This window comes from Aythya fuligula, chromosome 5 (assembly GCF_009819795.1).
Source record: "Aythya fuligula isolate bAytFul2 chromosome 5, bAytFul2.pri, whole genome shotgun sequence".
Taxonomy (NCBI): domain Eukaryota; kingdom Metazoa; phylum Chordata; class Aves; order Anseriformes; family Anatidae; genus Aythya; species Aythya fuligula.
Window position 1 is genome coordinate 64,246,593 of NC_045563.1, and position 19,313 is coordinate 64,265,905.

The following is a 19,313-nucleotide window of genomic DNA, read 5'->3' on the forward strand; positions in this document are numbered from 1 at the left end:
TTGAAAGTCAGGATCAAAATTTTAAGAGTTTGGAAAGTTGAAATTATCTGTGATCAGGTGGATACAATTTCTAAAAGCCATTGTAGAACTGTGACCCTACTAGGAAAGGAACGGAACAGCCAGCTAAAGGTGGGTGTATGGGGCAGAAAAGGACCTGCTGCTTACAGTACCACACTGAGGTTGGTCCGTTGGGTAGTGCCAACACACTGAGAGCTGACCTTGGGTGCCAGTGGTATGTCAGGAGCTAGGCTGGTTTCCTTCCCCTCTAAGTGGTGCAGGTCAACCCCCAGCTAAAATATTTTGCCCAATTTGGAGTATGTGTTGTAGGTAAGAGGCAGATAAACTAGAGCAGTAACAGTTCGGGCTTAGAGGACGTGGCCTGGGGAGCTTAGCTACCTTCACTTACCTGTGTTAAAGAAGACCTGAAGCATGCTGCTACAGTTACTTAGGGCACAACTGAAGTGTTATGTGACTCACCTTCTCTAGTAGTACAGTTAATGCTTCTAGATCAATTCAGATTGGTTTTGCAAAACTTGCTTTTTGCCCTGGATGTTTGCTGCTCCTATTTCAGTACTGGAGAACAGTTTGTATTTCCCAGGGTTATGCCTGTTTCTGCCAAAGAAACCGACCAAGAGATACTGCCTGGCTCATCTTGCATTACTCTCTGGATTTGTTCATTTGACTAAGATCCAAATTTAGAAGGGAACATGGTTATGCCACACTTAGAATTAGTGTCACGTTGCTGACTTCAACTGCCTCTCTGAATGGGTTACAAGAGCAGCTCTAAAAGGACCTATGCAACAGCAAATGCTCCCCTCTGTGGGCAGTGCCCACTGTCCTTCCTGCCTGTGCTCCCTGCCGCCCCTGCAGGATTTACAGTGCAGATAAAACAAAGCCCCGCAGGAAACTGAGCTGAGATTAGAAAACATGCCAGGGGATGGCACTGAACTTTTTGCCCAGGGCTCCACACCCAAACAATTCATAACAAGTGATGCTGATCAGCAAGTGCTGGGTAGAAGGCAAAGGCGTTTCTTGCAGGTCATTTTTGTTTTTTCTGTTCCCAGTGGTATGGGAAATAGCTGCGGGTGGCGGGAAGCCTTTCCCAACAAGTGTGGGCTGCTGTGATGGCAGGGTCGTGGTGGCTGGTGCAGGCAGGCCGTGGCTGGGCAGCACCAGGGAGCGGCGGAACAAGCGAAGCTGGTGCTGGTCAGAAAGGTGCTGCTGTCTGCATATCATCCAGGCTCAGGTATGAAAACAGTTATTAATAAGTAGCCATGTAAGCAAACACCAGTCTGCTCTGCGTGTTGATCCCCCTTCTGTTGTACTGGCTGCTGGTGTAAAACAGACTTTTGCTGCCAATTGTTGTATCTTCAACTCTGCCCCTTGCTTCAAGGCCTATACCTGTTCATATTTTTTCACCTTTTTAATATTTTATATTTCAGGGCTCCTTCCTTCACTAATAAGCCCTGTTATGGGCCTTTGGTTTCAGCTGAAGACGTTCTGGAAATAAGAACCAGGGGTGGCAAAACCTAATTTTAGTGTTGTATATCCTGCCACCAGGGTGGTTAGTAGCTTCTGTGTAAGTGCTGTCAATGTTCTGTGCTATTGGAAACTCTCCTAAAAGTTGTTATGCTAAGGATGGATTTTCTAATTCCGCAAACTGTTCCAGTTCATCTGCCTTGTCGACACCATCAGATAAGATAGTGCTAAGCATTGCTGGTGGTTGATAAATTCCTAGTGTTTGCGAATTGTAAATAAAAACGTAAAAAATAAAAGCATTGTCTACCTATGATAAATTGACATGTGCAAGTGACTGGTTAAAGCAGCATTTAGCTTTACTAATTAAGTGGCTGTGAGTGCTAGCACTGGAAAATGAAGGTCTTTGAAGACTGCATGATGATGACTTGAAAGAAAATAGGCTCTAGGAACCCAGAATTGCTGGCTACTTTTAGAGCTTTACATTTTGTGCTTGCCTGGAGCTGCCGTACAGTGCTGTACAGTCATTCTGCTTACAAAATTTAGAAATGATGGAATGAAATGATTCAGACCTTTAAAAATAAGTAAATAAATGCAAATGTGGATTCTGACCCAGACCTAATGGTTCATTTGTGAGCTTATTTACCCAGTCCTGGCTTCTGAAAGCCAGGTCTTAATTGGGTTTTGGTTAATAACTTGCCTAATATAAAAATGCATTTTAGAACATATTTTAAAATATTCTGTGAAATAACTTGGCTTACCACTTGCATCAAGAAGCCATTTTTGAAGCTGAAGCTTAGCTGATTTCATAGATTGTTGCAGTTGTTTAGTTAAAAATAAAATAAAATAAAATTGCACTGAACCTATATATATATATATATATTTCAGCTCTGTAGACAAATGAGACTGTAGTGCTTGTCTGTGTGCTTGTCTGTTAAGTGTATTGCACATCCTGCAGTAAAGCTACATGGTTGCTGACCAACTTGTGTGTATGCTTTGGATGCCATCAAGCATGAGAAGTTCATTCCTCTGGGTCTGTAGACAAGTCATCTAGTGGCTGGTCATTAAGCCCCAACTCTGAAACCATGTAAAGGATTCATTTTATTCTTTTGCTATCAATCTCACTAGTGTCTGTGTCCACAAGGCTCGCAGGACTCGAAGCATTGGTCTCTGCTGAAGTCTTTGCTGTGCACAGGAGTGCGGCTGTTAGTGCCTCCACTTCTTATCTGTGTTCTCCAGTTCTCTGTTTCTGGATTCATATTTTTTTTTCTGACATTTTTAAAGATAGCCTTAAAGTATTATCTCAATGTTACAGGCGTAAGCCTACAAAAATGGCAAGGCATGTAAATGCTGTGAACTGTATTCGCGTCCAGGATAGTCAGGCAACGTTCTTTCTGCAAGGTTTATCTTGTTTTCATTTTAATTGCTTAAGCAAATAGCCAAAGTTGCCAGAAAAGAAAGGAAAGCAACCTCTTCCTCCTTTTATTTTTTTTCCCTTTTTTTTCCCCTGTTTTGATTACAGAGAAATACAGGTGAGAAAACAGCAAATACACTCTTAATTCCGAAGGATGTTAGGGGTTTATTTTATGCAAAATTCTGAGGAGATTTTCATATTAAAACACTTGCCTGACTTCTGGTATGCAATCCTTTTATTAAAAACAGTATAAGGTTTCTTGTCAGATGCTATGCAGGTTTTCTTCTGAAACTCCAAGTGTCTTGGTGGGGAAGTGAAAGTTTCTAGAGATACTTTTTTGTGTCATGTCAACAGCTGCATTTGTTTTTTAATTTATTTTTTGTAAATTGATATAAAATCTCTGAGATAAAGTCAACATACTTAAATACAAACAAGGCCTTCTGAGAGAGCTCTTCAGAATAGCTCCATAAAACAAAGTCCTGTCAGCTTCGATGCATCAGTGAAGCAACTTTTGAAATTCCAGTAAACTGAATACATGTAGACTCTCAGTAGTGCGTTGCATAGCAGGCTATAAGTTTCAGATGTTTTTCATGCCATTGTTTTAATTTCAAACTATGAAAAGGTTTTTATGCACAAATCTAATATTAGTACATACATCCTAGAGACAGGGTGGATGGACAAGCATGTCAGAATTTGTCCAGGAAAAATGAAGGCATGTGTTTTTTTTTCCATGCAGAAGCTTATCTTTCAAAAATCCTAGTAAAGATGAGCCAAATGAATGCAATAAATGTTCTAATGTTTCATGTCTGGCATTTTGTACAAAGAAAAAAGTTGAGCAATCAAGATAGTTCTTCTGATCCCCTGGGCTGCACTGTGTCCAACTGCAAGTGCAGCAACTGCAGGGCGCAGTGCTGAGGGAAAGAGCTCTGCCCCAAATCAGCCTTGATCAGGTAGCTTCCAATCCACATTGCAGTCTTTTAAGGAAAAAGATAGCAGCATCTCCATTTTTGCCAGTTACTGACTGATACAAGTGCTTTTGGCAGGAGTAGACAAAACTGTGTATTTATGGAGTGCTCAGCTAAGGTTAAAGAGAATAAAATACTGGGGGGATCAAAAGCAGAAATGGATAGTCATGTTGGGCTTCCTGGGCCAGGCAGGGGTTTTGTTGCTGGGGTTGGTTGCTGTTCCCAGCTGCCTTTGAACTTGCCCAACAGTGGTATTTCTGTGGTGTCTAGAAATGTCTATTCCGCAAGATCCAGCTAGTCTCAACAGTATTTTAAGGTAGATTTTGGAAATATCCGTAGTGCATTTAAATATAGCGTTCACATAACCCTTTGGAGAATTAGGACCTGTCATTAAAGTACATGTAACTAAATATTATTTTTGTAAAATGAAAAAGTCTTTAAAAGCATATTTTCCTTTATCATGCTACGTTTTATAAGTTCCTTATAACATTAGTAAGGTTAACGTTAATTTTTGTAGGGCAGGTTGAATTAGCTCCTACACTTCTTCCCCCCATTTGCTTTGATGGAAGAGTGATTTTTTTTTTTTTCCTTTAATGTTTGCGTGTAGTATAGATCTGTAAATCACAGAATTTTGGGGTTTGATATCTGTCTGTTTCTCAAAAAAAAACAAACACCAAAAACAAAGAAAATAATTATCCTTGCACTGTCATCTTCTATATATATAGCACGCTCTCTCTCCCTATATATATATACATAGGACTATAGGCTATATATCTAGTCCAATCTACGCATTCCAAATCAGTCATCTTTATCTACAGTTACCATTGCTGTTATTGATAGGGTCATGTTCTGTTACCTTTTAGTAAAACCAGTTGTATAGGTATGGCAGTGTTCCACAAGTTGAGCAACAGGCAACAAGTGCAAGCATCTCATGCAATGCAGGGCATGGGAATGCTGAGAGCTCCACACTTGCATTGCTGTAATGCACCTGGTACCTGAGCCTCTACAGCAGCGTGGCCTTTGTTGGTGCCGGTGTCTGGGCTGGCATGTAGAAGGGGAGATGGCAAGCATTTTGTGTGGGGGTCTTTGTCTAGAGAAACAGTGAGGAATTGAATAGGGTTGTTGGATTTAGGGAAGCAACCATATTTTGAAATGCTTTGGTTGGCCAGGGCTGCAGTTGAGACTAGGCTCAATGGTTTAGACTGAAAAAACACATCATGCATATATGCATCATACCTAAGTGAGCTTAACCTGTTTGTTTTTCATAAAGCTTTAGTCCTCGACTCTTAACATTGTCTGAAGTAGCATATAAAATTTTAAGTGACTTGAATTATAATGTCTCAAATTTTAAGAACTCTATTGACTATTCAGTAGATTCAGGGTATGTTTGACTGCACTTTTGTATCCAGTGTCTGTCAACAAATTTATGTGATAAAATCTGAGACTACAAATGTGAGATGAACTGTAAGTCAGGAATGTCCTACTGAGCAGGCCTATTTTTGCCTGAAGCATTTTTCTATCTAGTGAAGGGGGCGAAGTGAAAAGTGTTGTGGTGGAGAGAGCTTCCTGCTGCAGCTTCTGGTAGCCGACTGCCTTAGATGCTTATGCAGCTGTTTTTCTTTGGAGCCTTTCCAGGGAAACAGTCATTGCTGATCCAGAAAATGTGTTGTTTCATTAAATTTCATGTCTATCTCGTGTTACATCCCATTTAGCTCTATCATGAATAAACACTTGTTCAAATCCATGTAGCATGTAATCCTGGGGAGTCAGTCAAAGTAATCCTCGATGCATCCCTGGCACCGTTGATGTTGCGTGAAGGCCAAGGCCATGTGAGGTCCCAGACCTGCTCTCGGCAGCAATGAATGCACCTGAGACCCCACTGGGGTGCGGGTAGAGCCTCCATTAACTGCGTGGGGGCCATGGATGCTGGGGGCACCTGTGGCACCAGCCAGCGGCTTCAACGTGTGTGGGGAAAGGTCCCCCTTGGTGCCCATTTCTAGCAGCAAGGTCTTTCCCTACAGGTTTTGCTTTCCAAATGGTGATTTGGGTAAATATTACAGATAAGTTATAAGAAGTTAAATAAGTTAGGTGGAAGATTTTCACTAGTTTCTCACTAGCATATGTGTACACTTCTACTGAAGAGTGGAAGTGGTGCTTCTGACTGTTGTACCTTGGAACAAAAGGACTCTCTGTGTCTATCAAGCTGCAGTTGAACTCATGCCCAATTTAATCTCCTATTTTTCACCTCTGACCAGCTGAAAGGTAGAAATGAGAAAATCCTGAGTTCCTGGGGTGACTATAACTTCCATCTTCTTCTCAGGAATACATTTAGGAAGGGTGGGAGAGGGGTTATAATGAAACACTGGTTTATTTTCCAGAACTGATTTAATGTTCGGGTACCTCAGGCAGGAGAGGAATGAGGGATTTGGAATTGGACAATATGAATGTAATGTATTGAGCTACAATGGGTTCTGTCTGTTCTTAACTGTGTAAAGAGATGCTGTTTGGTTGTGTTCCCCCATCCACATACTGCTACCAACTGGTAGATTCCTTGATTGAACTTCATAGATTGATGTGGGGGAGATTTTTGTGACTGGATAGATAGTGTTGGTGTAGTTTTTGTTTTTGAACATAACATTACTATTCTTGCTCTCTCCCTCCTTTCTCTCAAAATCTACATTGTTTCTTTAAGCTCGCTTTACTGCGTGTGTCCTGGTTTCAGTTAGGACAGAGCTAATTTTCCTCCTAGTAGCTGGTAGGGTGCTATGTTTTGGATTAGGATGAGAAGAGTGCTGATAACATGCTGATGTTTTAATTGTTGCAGAGCAGTGCTTACACCAAGCCAAGGACGTCTCAGCTTCTCGCTCTGTCCTGCCAGCAGGCAGGCTGGTGGTGCAGCAGGAGCTGGGAGGGAACAGACCCAGGAGAGCTGACCCAAACTGGCCAAAGGGGTATTCCATCCTATCTGGGGTCATGCTGAACAATATATAGGGGTGGCTGGCTGGGGTGGGGCTGGCCAGCTGCTTAGGGTTAGGCTGGGCATCAGTCAGTGGGTGGCGAGCAATTGCATTGTGCATCACTTGTTTCATACACGTTATTAGTAGTAGTACTATTATCATCATTATTGTTGTTATTATTATTTTTCTGTCTTAACAAACTGTCTTTATCTCAACTCCCAGGCTTCACTTTCCTGTTTCTCTCCCCCATCCCAAAGAGGGAGGGGGGAGGGTGAGCGAATGGCTGTGTGGTGTTTAGCTGCCGGCCGGGTTAAACCACAACAGCACAAAAACTGATGGAGGGAGGCATTCTGCAAATTCTCAGCTGTTGAGCTGCATATGGTTTTTCCAGAATGGGATATAGGTGCCTGGATTCTCAGGCTGAGGATTTAGTAGTGGGGGATGGGAGGGGCTGCAAAAGGCCCCTACTCCTCATCCTTCCTCTTTCCCCTTCTTCCCCTCCCATTTCCTAAGTCATTATTTTGTACGTAATATATGGGAGATCATACTGACAACTGAAAACCTGTGCCTGGCACACAAGTCATTCTGCCTTTGAAGAGGTAACTCATGCTGTCATTAGGCTTAGCACTGTGTGTTCTTATACAGTGTTGAAACATCTGTTGGAGACTTTCCAGGTACCGTCATCCTAAAACACACAGAGCAAGCAGCATCCCTAATTGTCAGACTGACCTTCTTTGAGGAGAATCAGACTTGATTATACATCCTGTATGTGTTTCTATTATATGGGAAACTTTCTGATATCTTTTAACGGAGCCTGGAAAACAATCCATGCTTTATGCTTTACAGAAAACTGCAGTACTTTTTAACAGTACTATAGAAACTCAGCAACTTACGTAGTCAAGTTTTATAAAATAAACATGTGCTTACTAGTGTTTTATTATTAAATACAAGAATCTCCATGGCTTACTTAAAATTTATAATTTTAAACTGAAATAGGCCGAAGTTTGTCACCAAGCAGCTGTTACTGGTCTGTAAATTTGTATTAGAGCTCTTCAGAGGAAATTTTGTAACCAGTACTCTAAAAATGCTCTAGTAGAAATTTAACTCATAAGTAAATGGGCATGCTGTTTTGATAACGAACATTTTATGATTATGTTATGAATTGTTGCATTTGTCATATCAGTAATCTGTATAATTAATACCCAGGATATCTGTAAGAACTGTAGGTGAGTTTAGCTCGCATCAAATTGTCATGAAAAGCAATCGTGTTGGTGGTTGACTTCCGGAGTTAGTGCTTATGGGTAGTCTGTTCCATGCAGACAGCTACTGTGTGTCTGGGCTAGCCAGCTGGTGCAGGGAATCCAATACACGTAACTCTACCCACTCCTGCTGCGGGCAAGATGCTGGGGTGACTGAACAGGGGGAGCCATTGCCACAGCGTGCGCAGGGTGTGTGTGGTGCCTACCTTTCCTTCCTTGGGCTGGGAACCCCTGGGCACGGTGTTGGGCTGTGGCAAAGCTGGGGTCCTTGTTGCAGCTGGCTCCCTTTCTCAGTGCATGCATTTCCTCTTCAAGAGGCTGTGTTCAATATTTTAAGCATTTATCAGATCTTTGAGAGAAATACGTGCAGAGGATACATTATTTTCATACAGGATAAAGGAGGAAACTAGGCATTTTTAAATCAGTTCTTTAATCTGTTGCACAATGGGTAACCATATTGTTTTCTCCCTTCTCATTTATTCTTTCTGCACCTTTACCTGCTCTTGTCTTCTAATGTAAGCCCTGTTCTTGGGGAAGATATTAAATTTAATGAAGCTTCTCATTTGATAGGGAGTATTTCCATACATTTGCAAGCAGAAAATCAACAGTTTTCTCCCTGAAACTTCATAGTATATCGGTCTTCTGCCACTACTGTTACCTTGTACTACATGACGTACTCTCAGTAGCATAGCAGTATTTAACATCCAACGTGATACTGATTTTTTCAGGCAGGTCACAGAAGTCTGGTTGTCATCTCATTCTGGGAAAAGATGCCCTGTAATCTATACAAGTCTTTCTCTCTTTGTTTCTAGTATGAACATGAAATATACAAAAGCTCCTCATCAGTTCCCATCATCCACTGTTACTGTGATTAATTTGCAGAAGACAGTTTGAAAGGTCAAGTTAACCTTTACCTTTTTAGGAGGTGATCTGGCACCATTAAAAGACAACTGACCTGCAAATGGTGATAGGAATGTCAAGAAACTTGGCATTTGTTTCATTGTGTTTGTTAGATGTCAGGATTGATCATTCCAGACTTGCTTATGTGATGTCACTTGTCAGGAAGGAGATTGCTCTGTGTTAAATTGCAAGAATTTAATTTCAAAAGCAGCCCCTGATGAACTGGAGGCTGGGGAAACAGGAGCTGAAAATACAAAGCTATTCAAGGCTCATTCTAGGCTGATTACAAGATGGTTTCTCAGTCCTGTGACTTCATTTGCAAATGGAGAGCTGGGGAGGAAGGGCAGGGACTGGCTGGTGGTATGGCCCCTTTGCAATAAAGGTAGGTGCACGAGCACAGTAGGCATTACCTTTGCAACAGTTTTCTTCTGGCTTTGACCCCAAAAGCTTCAAGAAAAATCACAAAGTGCCAAATATAAGCTCTACATCAGCAGGAAGCATCCTTAATAAAGAACAAATGCTTCTGAGATATAGATAAAGATGTTTATGGTAGGTAACCATAGATGTGGCAGCAAATATACAACCATTTTTCACAGTGTTTCTAGGCAATTAGGATGGTATTTTGTCAATGATGATAGGATGAGGGGAGAGGGCAGAATCCTCCTTAAATTTTAACATACCATGATGTAGATTACCAGGAGGACCGAGCAATACTTCCTGTGTGGGTTTTATTACTTGGCAAGATCCACTATGACTAAATCTCAAAAGATTGCTTTAAAGAAAAAAAGTTGCATTTATTTATATGTAATACACTTTGTTGGCAAAAAAAAAAAGTAAAAAAGTAAAAAAAAAAAAAAAAAAAAAAAAAAAAGCCCTTATCAAACCATGTATGATTTTTATTTTTAAAATGTTTCCAAGTGCTTGCTAAACATTGCTGGAAATTTGTGTAGCTGTGAAGGCAGTCACTTGTCAGAACTCGAAGTTCCCATGTTAATCATGGTAAGTATGTTTAGAAGGAGCTTACCCAGGCTCCACCAGCAATCCTCTTCTTCAGTCAGGGTAACATCTGCACTCTATTTTCTTCCTGTATATAATTGTATCTGTTGATGTTTCCTTACTACTTAGCATGCAGTGAGAAGTCTTCTGGAATTATGAATCAAATATGCTCGTTTAAGAGGAAGAAAGCCAAGGACATAGCTAATGTGACAACCTGGCTTTGACTTATTTCATAACTAGTTAATGAAACACTTGCTTAAAGCACAACAAAAGCACCTTGCAGAAGCTTTTCTTTCATCAGGAACTTGAAAGTTCTTGAGTTCTTTACATTATTGAATTAAAAAAACATTTTTAATTCAAGGCTTTTACAATTTGGTTGGACAAAAGTCAGTACCAGATAATTTTTAAGGTATTAAACTTGAAAACAAATGAACAAACCAATATAAATAAATGATCCCATTTTATGAAAGAAATGCAGTGGGAACCAGACTTGTATCTAACGAGCCTCCAGATACAGTCAGTGCTTGCTTGGAAACTGTAATTGTTGTCTGGCTTTGTGTGCGGGGTGTGCAGAAGCATGTCTGGGCTCTGAGATAACGGCCTCAGATTTGTAATGCAGCATGGCTTAACCTCGTAGCCAGAGCTCACCCCTCAGCTTGTGCCTACCTCGTCTCTCCCTGGCCCAAGCCTGTTACTGGAATGGGTGTAGGTTTTGTGTAGCCTGTGTGCTTTATGGGGAATGGGGAGAGGGAGCGGGTGTTGTCCATCTTTTAAGACTATTTCTACTAAATTTTTAGTGATCAGTCAGGAAAATGTAAACATTATATATGTTTCAATTTAAATTAGTTGCTTTCTGGAAATCATTTGCTTATTAATCAATGAAAAGTCACAGTTCTCAGCTAAAACTTAAGTGAGAATTCTCTGTAGTAGTTTAAGTTGTTCTTCTGAGGATGCCCAAACGTAGATTTAAGCTTATAAAACAAACATGATCTTCCTGAAGGTAAAGAGCCACTGTGTGAAATGGCATGCTGAGTTCTTCGCTTCTGGTGAAGTCTACTGACTTCTCTTGACATGCCGTGCCTTACAGCAGTGGCTGAACTAGGCTCTTAAATTCAGGATGCTCCCTCGCTCTAAGGAGAGAGTAACCAATGCCATAAAACTGCTGGCTTATCTAGCAACTCTAGCAACTGTGCACCAATTCCCTCTTTAAAACAAATAAATAAAGCCTGCACCAAGATCACTTATTTCCGTTCCCTTATATGTAGATGTAATCCTGTTTACTGCAAGCACTTCTGAAATGCTAAAACTGAGTTAGAAATGTACAAGCAGATTCTAAAAGATGTTTGGCTTTCTGTAGTGTTGTTTGTTACATCTTTTTATTGAACAAATTTGGATGTTTATTGATTTAAATAGTTGACTTGAAGACACTCTTGGTAGCATGAGTCTGATTGAATACCAAGTCATACGAATAAAGTAAGTGAGAAGTTATTTGGAAATCAGTACTAAACTTTGTGTAAAACTCCCTCTTTTCTTTGGTAGTGTTTAATTATTGGAGGTGGCCCATGTGGCTTGCGGACTGCCATAGAACTTGCCTTCCTTGGAGCCAAAGTTGTCGTCGTGGAGAAGCGGGACACTTTTTCAAGAAACAATGTGTTGCATCTCTGGCCATTTACAATCCATGACCTCCGGGGACTGGGAGCAAAGAAATTTTATGGGAAATTCTGTGCAGGATCTATTGATCACATCAGTAAGTATTTGAGAGTATGGACCCCATTCAGATAAGATGAGCACAGAGATCAGATTAATGGAAACTTTCATGACTTGGCAGAAAGCTCATCTGCCTTAAACATGTATGCACATTGAAAAAAGAGGAGGAAAAAAAAAGGAGACTTTTTTTACTCGTTAAAGTAAAAAAGTCTCAAGCAAAATGGCAGTAGGACAAATGACAATCTTACGGAGCAGCTTGTTAGACTGGAATTGCTAAGCAATAGGTTTTTTTTTATCACTGTATGAAGAATCTTGATATTCATTCTAGTATGTTAAAGATAGATGCACCCCTTAATCTAATGAGGAAAGAAGTGTGATATTTTACAGGGAAATATTTTTATGTGCTGTAAAAATTTTCAGTCTTAAAATGGCCAATGTATTGGGTATGCAGATCCTCTAAGTATCATTAAGAAGGCAAGCTCTAAACAAAAAAAGCTTATGAAAATCACAGAAGTGTTTTATTACCTATAAGACTGTGTTGGAAGAGGAAACTGAGACAGAAGAGAACATCTTGTGGCAATCGCTATACTTGAATTCATCACAATATAGAAAATAATAATGCTATATACTTTTCTTAATGAGTATCAACTTGATGAGCTGTGCTTGCTTATATATTAAATACGTCTTTGCTTCTCACTGTCTGCAGGTATTCGACAACTTCAACTTATCCTCTTCAAAGTTGCACTTATTTTAGGAGTTGAAATTCACGTGAATCTAGAATTTGTGAAAGTCCTGGAACCTCCTGAAGATCAAGAAAATCAAAGTATTGATTAATAATGTGATTCTGTACACAGTAACTTCTTTTTATGTCAGGTCTCATGTGAAGTCACTCAAGATAGTTGAATTCTGCTTAAAGAAATGGGAGTCTTTTGCCCTTCTTATTTAGCAAAGTTTGCTACGTGCAATTGTAGGCGTGATAAGTATCATTGTGACCGTGCTCTGATAATTCTTAAAAAACGATCCAGCTTGAAAAGTTGAGGTTTTGCATTATGCCTTCTGGCAAGTGTTTGAGGTGGCAAGTGTTTGAGGCTTTGTAGGGAGTCTGGTGTGGTTTTCTGGTATCTTCTTGCAAAAACTATTCTTGATTGATAATATAATTGTTGAAAATGGATTAAGCTTTCAGGGCCTCATTTTGCTTTCACATTCAATCTAGTCCCACTGGAGCACAGTCATATGAGCCATCTTATGCAGATTTTTTTATGAAATAAAGAAAAATCTCTCTCAATTAGAACTTAGGGAGTAGTAGCAACAGATTTATTTTTTAATTAATTCATTAAAATACTCTGCTATTTCTCTGTAAATGTTCATGTAGCAATGGTAGAACAAACAATGTTATAAGGAGTTAAAGCATATTATATAGCTTTTTTTAAAAAATAGGGCAATACAAACATTTTCAGACAATGTTTTGTGTTAATGCAAAGATTAAATTTAGCTGCATTGGTATGTTTTTGTTAATTTGCGTTTAGAAGACAGAATTAAAAGTATTAAGAATAGGATGCTCTTTTTCTTCTTTTAAAGCCCAGTTCTTCCTGTTGTTTATACGTGTTTACAGTCCTAATAGGGTCATTGTGGGGGTCATTCTGTGAGAAGTATTTTATGTATAGTCTTGTAATGTCAGTCTTAAAGGAAGTTTAGTGCATTAGGTGATCCAAATAAGGGCTTCTTTTTTTTTGTTGTCAGCTTATGAGCTTGACACAGAATCACAGAATTTTCTAGGTTGGAAGAGACCTCAAGATCATCGAGTCCAACCTCTGACCTAACGCTAACAGTCCCCACTGAACCATATCCCTAAGCTCTACACCTTGCTTAATACAGCATGAACATAGCTTTGAGTGCAGCAGAACTTCTCTGCACTGATCTGAGGCAGAATACAAGTCCGTTTGAATAGAAATGGACCATTTATCCCGATGCCTATTCTTCAAACTCTGAAAACACTTCTCTACTGTATTCCCGAAGAATGAATAAATATTATTCTTTGTGTTTTTAGAGATAGGTTGGAGGGCTGAATTTCTCCCTGTGGATCACCCTTTGTCAGAGTATGAATTTGATGTTGTTATTGGTGCAGATGGCCGCAGGAACACATTAGAGGGTATGTGAATGTGTGCTTTTAGCCATACTAATTTTTTCTTGTAGGGTACATTGGAAGACCTGAAAGTCAGAGGAGAATGAAAAGTAACAGGCTGCCTTTCAATACACCAATATCTATGAAAACTAGTTTTTAATGTGCTACCTTCTCTTCAGAATAATCACCTAAATATCATTACTGATCCTCAGAACTGTCTGTATCTGCATTGCCTTGAAAATATATCATGATACCATTGGGCTTGCTTCGATGTTAAGTAATTACATGATGATTTAACTTGAAGGGGGCTGACAAAATGCATTATCTTTACTATTGTGCCATAAATTTCCACTACATGTTTGATCTAAAGACCAAAAGGTGACAACTGGGTATTTAATGAAGGCATCAGAGGTATTAGTCTTGTGTAAAGATGATTTAATCTCAGAAACAGCTACTTTGGAAACAATTTGCAAAGATAATAAATTACTGTAAGCGGGAAAAAACAAAACAAAATGAACACATGTCCCCCATAAGCTTGAGACATTGCTGAGAATTTGGACCGCCTAAGCTGTCTTTGTTAGTGAGATACTGGTTAAACTGCTCTTGTATCACATGAACAAACCTGTTTATCTAATTATATACCTTCCTTGTAGCTTTAATTATATCCATGTTAGTTTCAGGTCACTAAATACACCATTTCCCTTTTTTGTTAGTTTCATAGTTTGTCTGTTTATTCTTATGTCTGCCAAACACAGTATCCTATTTGGTGCACTAAAGATTTTTTACATACAGAAGCCAGTATTTTCATGTTAAATTTATCCGAATGAAATAATAAAAACCTACCAAAAAAGCACAAAGAAATTTTTATAGGTAATTGATTTCATATTAGACAATGTACATATTCTCTGAAAAGCCATTTGCAATTGGCTAAAAATACTCTAAAGACCTGATCTACTTCACAATTTACTTAAGGATAAGGAGAATACACAGAGGGAAAAACTGAATGTGAAATTGCAAGATTACTGCTTACCAGGCATTTTTGGGAAGGGAAGCTAACTAGGATGGAGTGAGAATGCACGTAATTTCACATTGAACTGCTTGCATAAGAAATAAAAGTTAAGGCACTGAATAATTTTCAACCCTCAGTCTTTGAAAAGCCACATTAATTAGTAGCATGTTGCAGCTAAGCACTGTTACAGAGGTTTCTGTTTTTTCCGATTTTTCTCTGCTGCTTTTAACTACTGTTTTCTTGCATGTTTTTTCATAAACTGTTTACCACCCATCTAACAAAAATCTACTTGTTATTTAGCATGTAAATATGTTCCCCTTATTAAATTTACTTCACTATTTCTAGTTTGGTTTTTTTTAGTCATCATTTGTACTTAACTTCTCATGTTCAACTTCTTCCCATAGTTCCCCTCCCAACCTTAGTGGTTGTTTTTTTTCGTTTGTTTGTTTTTTAAATGAGACTATCTTCAATATGGTACAGCTCTACTTTTGCAGCTGGGATTGGGGAGAAAAGACTCTGCATTCAAGGGAATTTGGAAATAAAACAAAATGTGCTGACTGTATGCTGTTCAAGTGTTGGAGTAGACTGAGTTGCCTTCAACTGACACTGCCTCAAAGTCTGATGTGAAGTTTCCAGTGTTTTTAATTATTTTCTTTTCTTACCAGGTTTTAGGAGAAAGGAGTTTCGTGGAAAGCTGGCTATAGCTATCACTGCCAATTTTATAAACAGAAATACAACTGCAGAAGCCAAGGTAGAAGAAATTAGTGGTGTTGCTTTCATCTTCAATCAGAAGTTCTTTCAGGACCTTAAAGAGGAAACGGGTGGGTGGATCCTCTTTTTTTTTTTTTTTTTGACAAATAAATACAAGAGACAGTAGAGGAAGTCTTTATCTGCAGGGCCACCCTCCCATTCCTATTAACATTAATTTGGATATATTTTATTTAAAAGCAAGTGATAAAATGCTAATGGTGTCAGAATGCTGCTAAGGGAGGTGTCAATTTATGGTACAGTAGCATTTTTTTTAGCTTGGGTATTGCCACATCATAGCTTGTTATAATGTTTAAATTCTTCTCAACTGTAAAAATGTCAGCTATGTCCAACTTTATAAGAGTGTTTTCAGTGACCACAGTTTTCCCTTAAGACATAGTTTGTTTTGTTTGTATCTGTTTACATGCTGAACAGCTTAAATCCTGTGAAAAGGGCTTTGCCCTTCTGGGAGGAGTTTGTTCTTGTTTTTTGATGTGTAAGTCTGATAAACTGGAAAGAACTAGATGGGAGTCTGCCATAAATACTTAAAATATAAACTGTGAAATACAGCTGTATGAAAAGGGGTTTCAGAATAGATGTACCTACTTGCAGTACAAGCAACTCCATTCTTGATTTACAACTGTTTGTTAGTTTTGTTGTTATAACCGACACTCAAACTCCTAGTTAGAGCCAAAGCTCTAGCAACCTACAAAGCATTTTGTTCCCTTTACTTCCCTTTTCTACCTCAGAAGATTAGTAAGGTTGCAGTTAACTGGCTATTTCTTAGTAGGATGCCAGATACCTTTAAATTATGTGGGAGCAAACTCCTGGCAGTTAAGACCAATATCCTTGGTAAAATGAATGTATCCCAAGAAGGAATTTGTGGGCATCAGTCACGTTGTTAGTAAATGTCACAGAAAATGCATTGTACTTCATAATAAATGTGTTATATTTCAGGAATTGACCTAGAGAATATTGTTTACTACAAAGATAGCACTCATTATTTTGTGATGACAGCAAAAAAACAGAGTCTTCTGGACAAAGGAGTGATTATGAACGTATGTAAAAATTCTGGGTAAAATCTTCCTTTAGTTACTTGGCACAGACTAAGTGTGAACATATGCATAAATGTTGCTCCATGTTGTAGAAAGTGTTTATAGACTTACTAGGTCACTTAATTAAAGCTCAGATCACTTAGATCTTACTCTGAATGACGTTTTTTTTTTTTTCCCCTCAGGCAGCACGAAGTTTCTGTAGAGAAATGAAAATGATACTTCCTAAATTTATTAGTTCTGAAACTTACCAAAATGGGATCTTGGAAATGCATGGTGTGTTCATCACACCAGAAAATAAAAAAATAATTTATTTAAAGGTTAACCTCGCACAGCTGTGTCCAGTTTTCATGAGGCAAACAAGGAAGCATTAAGATCTACCCAAGGCTAAAATGCCAATTCCAAAGTTGATGAAACATCATAAAAAGAGTCCATAAATATAATGTTCTGAACTTTCAAAAGTACTTGAGAATTTCTGAGGCCTTTTGAAAAGCATTTTTTTTTCCTTTTTTTTTTTCCCCTTCTCTAAGATGGGGAGGTTGTTTTCTTTTGTTTCTAGAAAGTGTTTTGGCACTGTTTAAATTTCTCTTCCAGGAAATGTAGTAGTAGTCAATTTTTCTTGCAAAGTTAGATGTTGCCAAAACAGTCTAGTATAATTTCCCAAAGGAAGTGCTTGTAGGGAGCTATCAAAATGTTTCTTTCTGTTGGGACCACTTAACTTGGTTGCCACAATTTTCATTATTTTTGGAGGATGCCAGCTTCCAGGATAGAGCAGCCAGGCTGGGAGAGATGAAGGGTGGACACCCCAGAGGTGATGGGAGAGCAGTTAGTGGCCTTTGGGGTTGAGGGGCTGGTGCTTGTAGGCATAGCTTCACAAGAGTTGTGAGGAGTTTGGAGAGGAAGGGCTGTGGCCTGGCAAGTTGTTTCCATGAGTCACTCATGTGTGAGTGAAGAAAACAATCTGCCTAAAGACAGTTGGGCTAATAGCAATTCTGTGGCATCACCCCTGTGATTAAGGTCTTGTCCACAATTAAGCTGTAATAGAAACTGCCTTATTAATAATTGTTGGCTTTAAGTAGAATGACCTGTAAAGGCAGGGTCCTTTACCACACTGTCAGGAAAAAAATAATAAACAAAAACAAACAAACAAAAAAAACCAGCCCCAAATAGAAGAGCAGAAAAACTTCCATAGTCCATGTTAAAATTTGTTGTTACTGAAACATCAAGTCAAGCCTTCAGGCTGAGACCAGCATGTTATTACATCAGTATGTAGGTATTTCTGCTCCCATGTGGTTTCATACATGGGGTGCACACACACAGGAAAAAGCACTGTGGTGATGGTGATAACATCTCTTGATAGCATGGAAGTTGTGAAAATAACCTGTAGTCAAGGAGCTGGGAGGTTCTATAGTCTTTTATTGTAAATAAAGGTGCTTTTGAATGTTGGCATAGAGAGTTCCTGTTCGGGGTAGTACAATAACCTGTGTTTGTGTACTGACTTCTCAGAGATGGTAACAAATTTCCCATGGTTCTCTATACCAGGAGATGTACAGTTGCCACTTTTATGCTATGAGACTTCAGTGCTGCAATTCAGAGAGGATAGTTGGAGTATCTAATTCAGCATGCCTCTGTTTTGCAGGACTATATTGATACTGAATTGCTCCTCTGTGGAGAAAATGTGAACCAGAGCAATTTGCTGTCCTATGCCCGAGAAGCTGCTGACTTTGCAACCAACTACCAGCTGCCATCCTTGGATTTTGCAATTAATCACTATGGGCAACCAGATGTGGCAATGTTTGATTTTACCTGTATGTACGCATCTGAGAATGCTGCACTGGTGAGAGAGAGGCACAGACATCAGCTCCTGGTGGCGCTTGTTGGAGATAGTTTACTTGAGGTATATTTAGGGATATCTTCCAAATAGTGTTTTTCCTTTATCTGTTTTTAAAATCTAGCCATTCTGTCTTTCTTCCAAAATAAACTTTATTTTCTCTTACATGTTCTGAAACAATGGTACCTTCTTTGGAATAGGCTTTCTCTTCTCTTTGCCGTAGTTCATGTCATAACTAATGTTTGGCTGGCAGTCTCTGGCTGAGATTCTTTTTTGCTTTATGCAAGTTTTATTTCTGTCTGAAAACTATGAGCTGTGTGTCCTCAGCTTGGGTGCATGGCATAATTCTCCTGACGTTAATCAGAGGGAAAAACTTAATCCAAATTTTACTGCAGTCTTTTTGCCTCAATATGTTCTCTTTCTGAAGTGAAAAGTGTATGTTACAGCTAATGTGTGTGTGTATATATATAGTTATTTTTTTCTTTTACTAACATTGACAGCCTGAAGTGTTTGAAAAGATCAATTAAAATCGAAATTAGGAGATGAAAAGAAAGGCATTCTCCCTTCCTTCCCCCCCCCTTTTTTTTTTTTAAGCTTAACTGATTTTTGATTATTCCAAGTCTTTTTTTTCCCAGCCTTTACCTTATGAAGTAAAGAAATTTGTTTTTAAATATAGCATATTTTTTAAAGTATTTTCTTAAATAAGACATGGAGAGAAACCTCTAAAAACTAAAACAGTTGATTAGATTTTATTTTAACTCTTTCTGAGCTGCTTTTCTAAGACAGTATGAAACCCTAGGCTCCAAATTCACATGGCAAGTTACTTTTGTAATAGGACCTCAAGAAATATAAGGAATTAAAATGTAAATGCTTCTTAC

General features: G+C 38.9%; 1 protein-coding gene across 7 annotated transcripts in view; it reads left to right on the plus strand.

Moving 5' to 3' along the window:
* Positions 1 to 19,313, plus strand: part of MICAL2 (microtubule associated monooxygenase, calponin and LIM domain containing 2) — an 84,369-nt gene that overhangs the window by 39,911 nt on the left and 25,145 nt on the right. For all 7 annotated transcript variants that reach the window (XM_032187897.1, XM_032187896.1, XM_032187900.1 and 4 more), the window contains exons 4-9: positions 11,507 to 11,714; positions 12,381 to 12,497; positions 13,722 to 13,823; positions 15,471 to 15,626; positions 16,510 to 16,610; positions 18,244 to 18,501. In XM_032187897.1, coding sequence (XP_032043788.1) covers positions 11,507 to 11,714; positions 12,381 to 12,497; positions 13,722 to 13,823; positions 15,471 to 15,626; positions 16,510 to 16,610; positions 18,244 to 18,501 — 942 coding nt within the window. The remainder of the gene's footprint in view (positions 1 to 11,506; positions 11,715 to 12,380; positions 12,498 to 13,721; positions 13,824 to 15,470; positions 15,627 to 16,509; positions 16,611 to 18,243; positions 18,502 to 19,313) is intronic.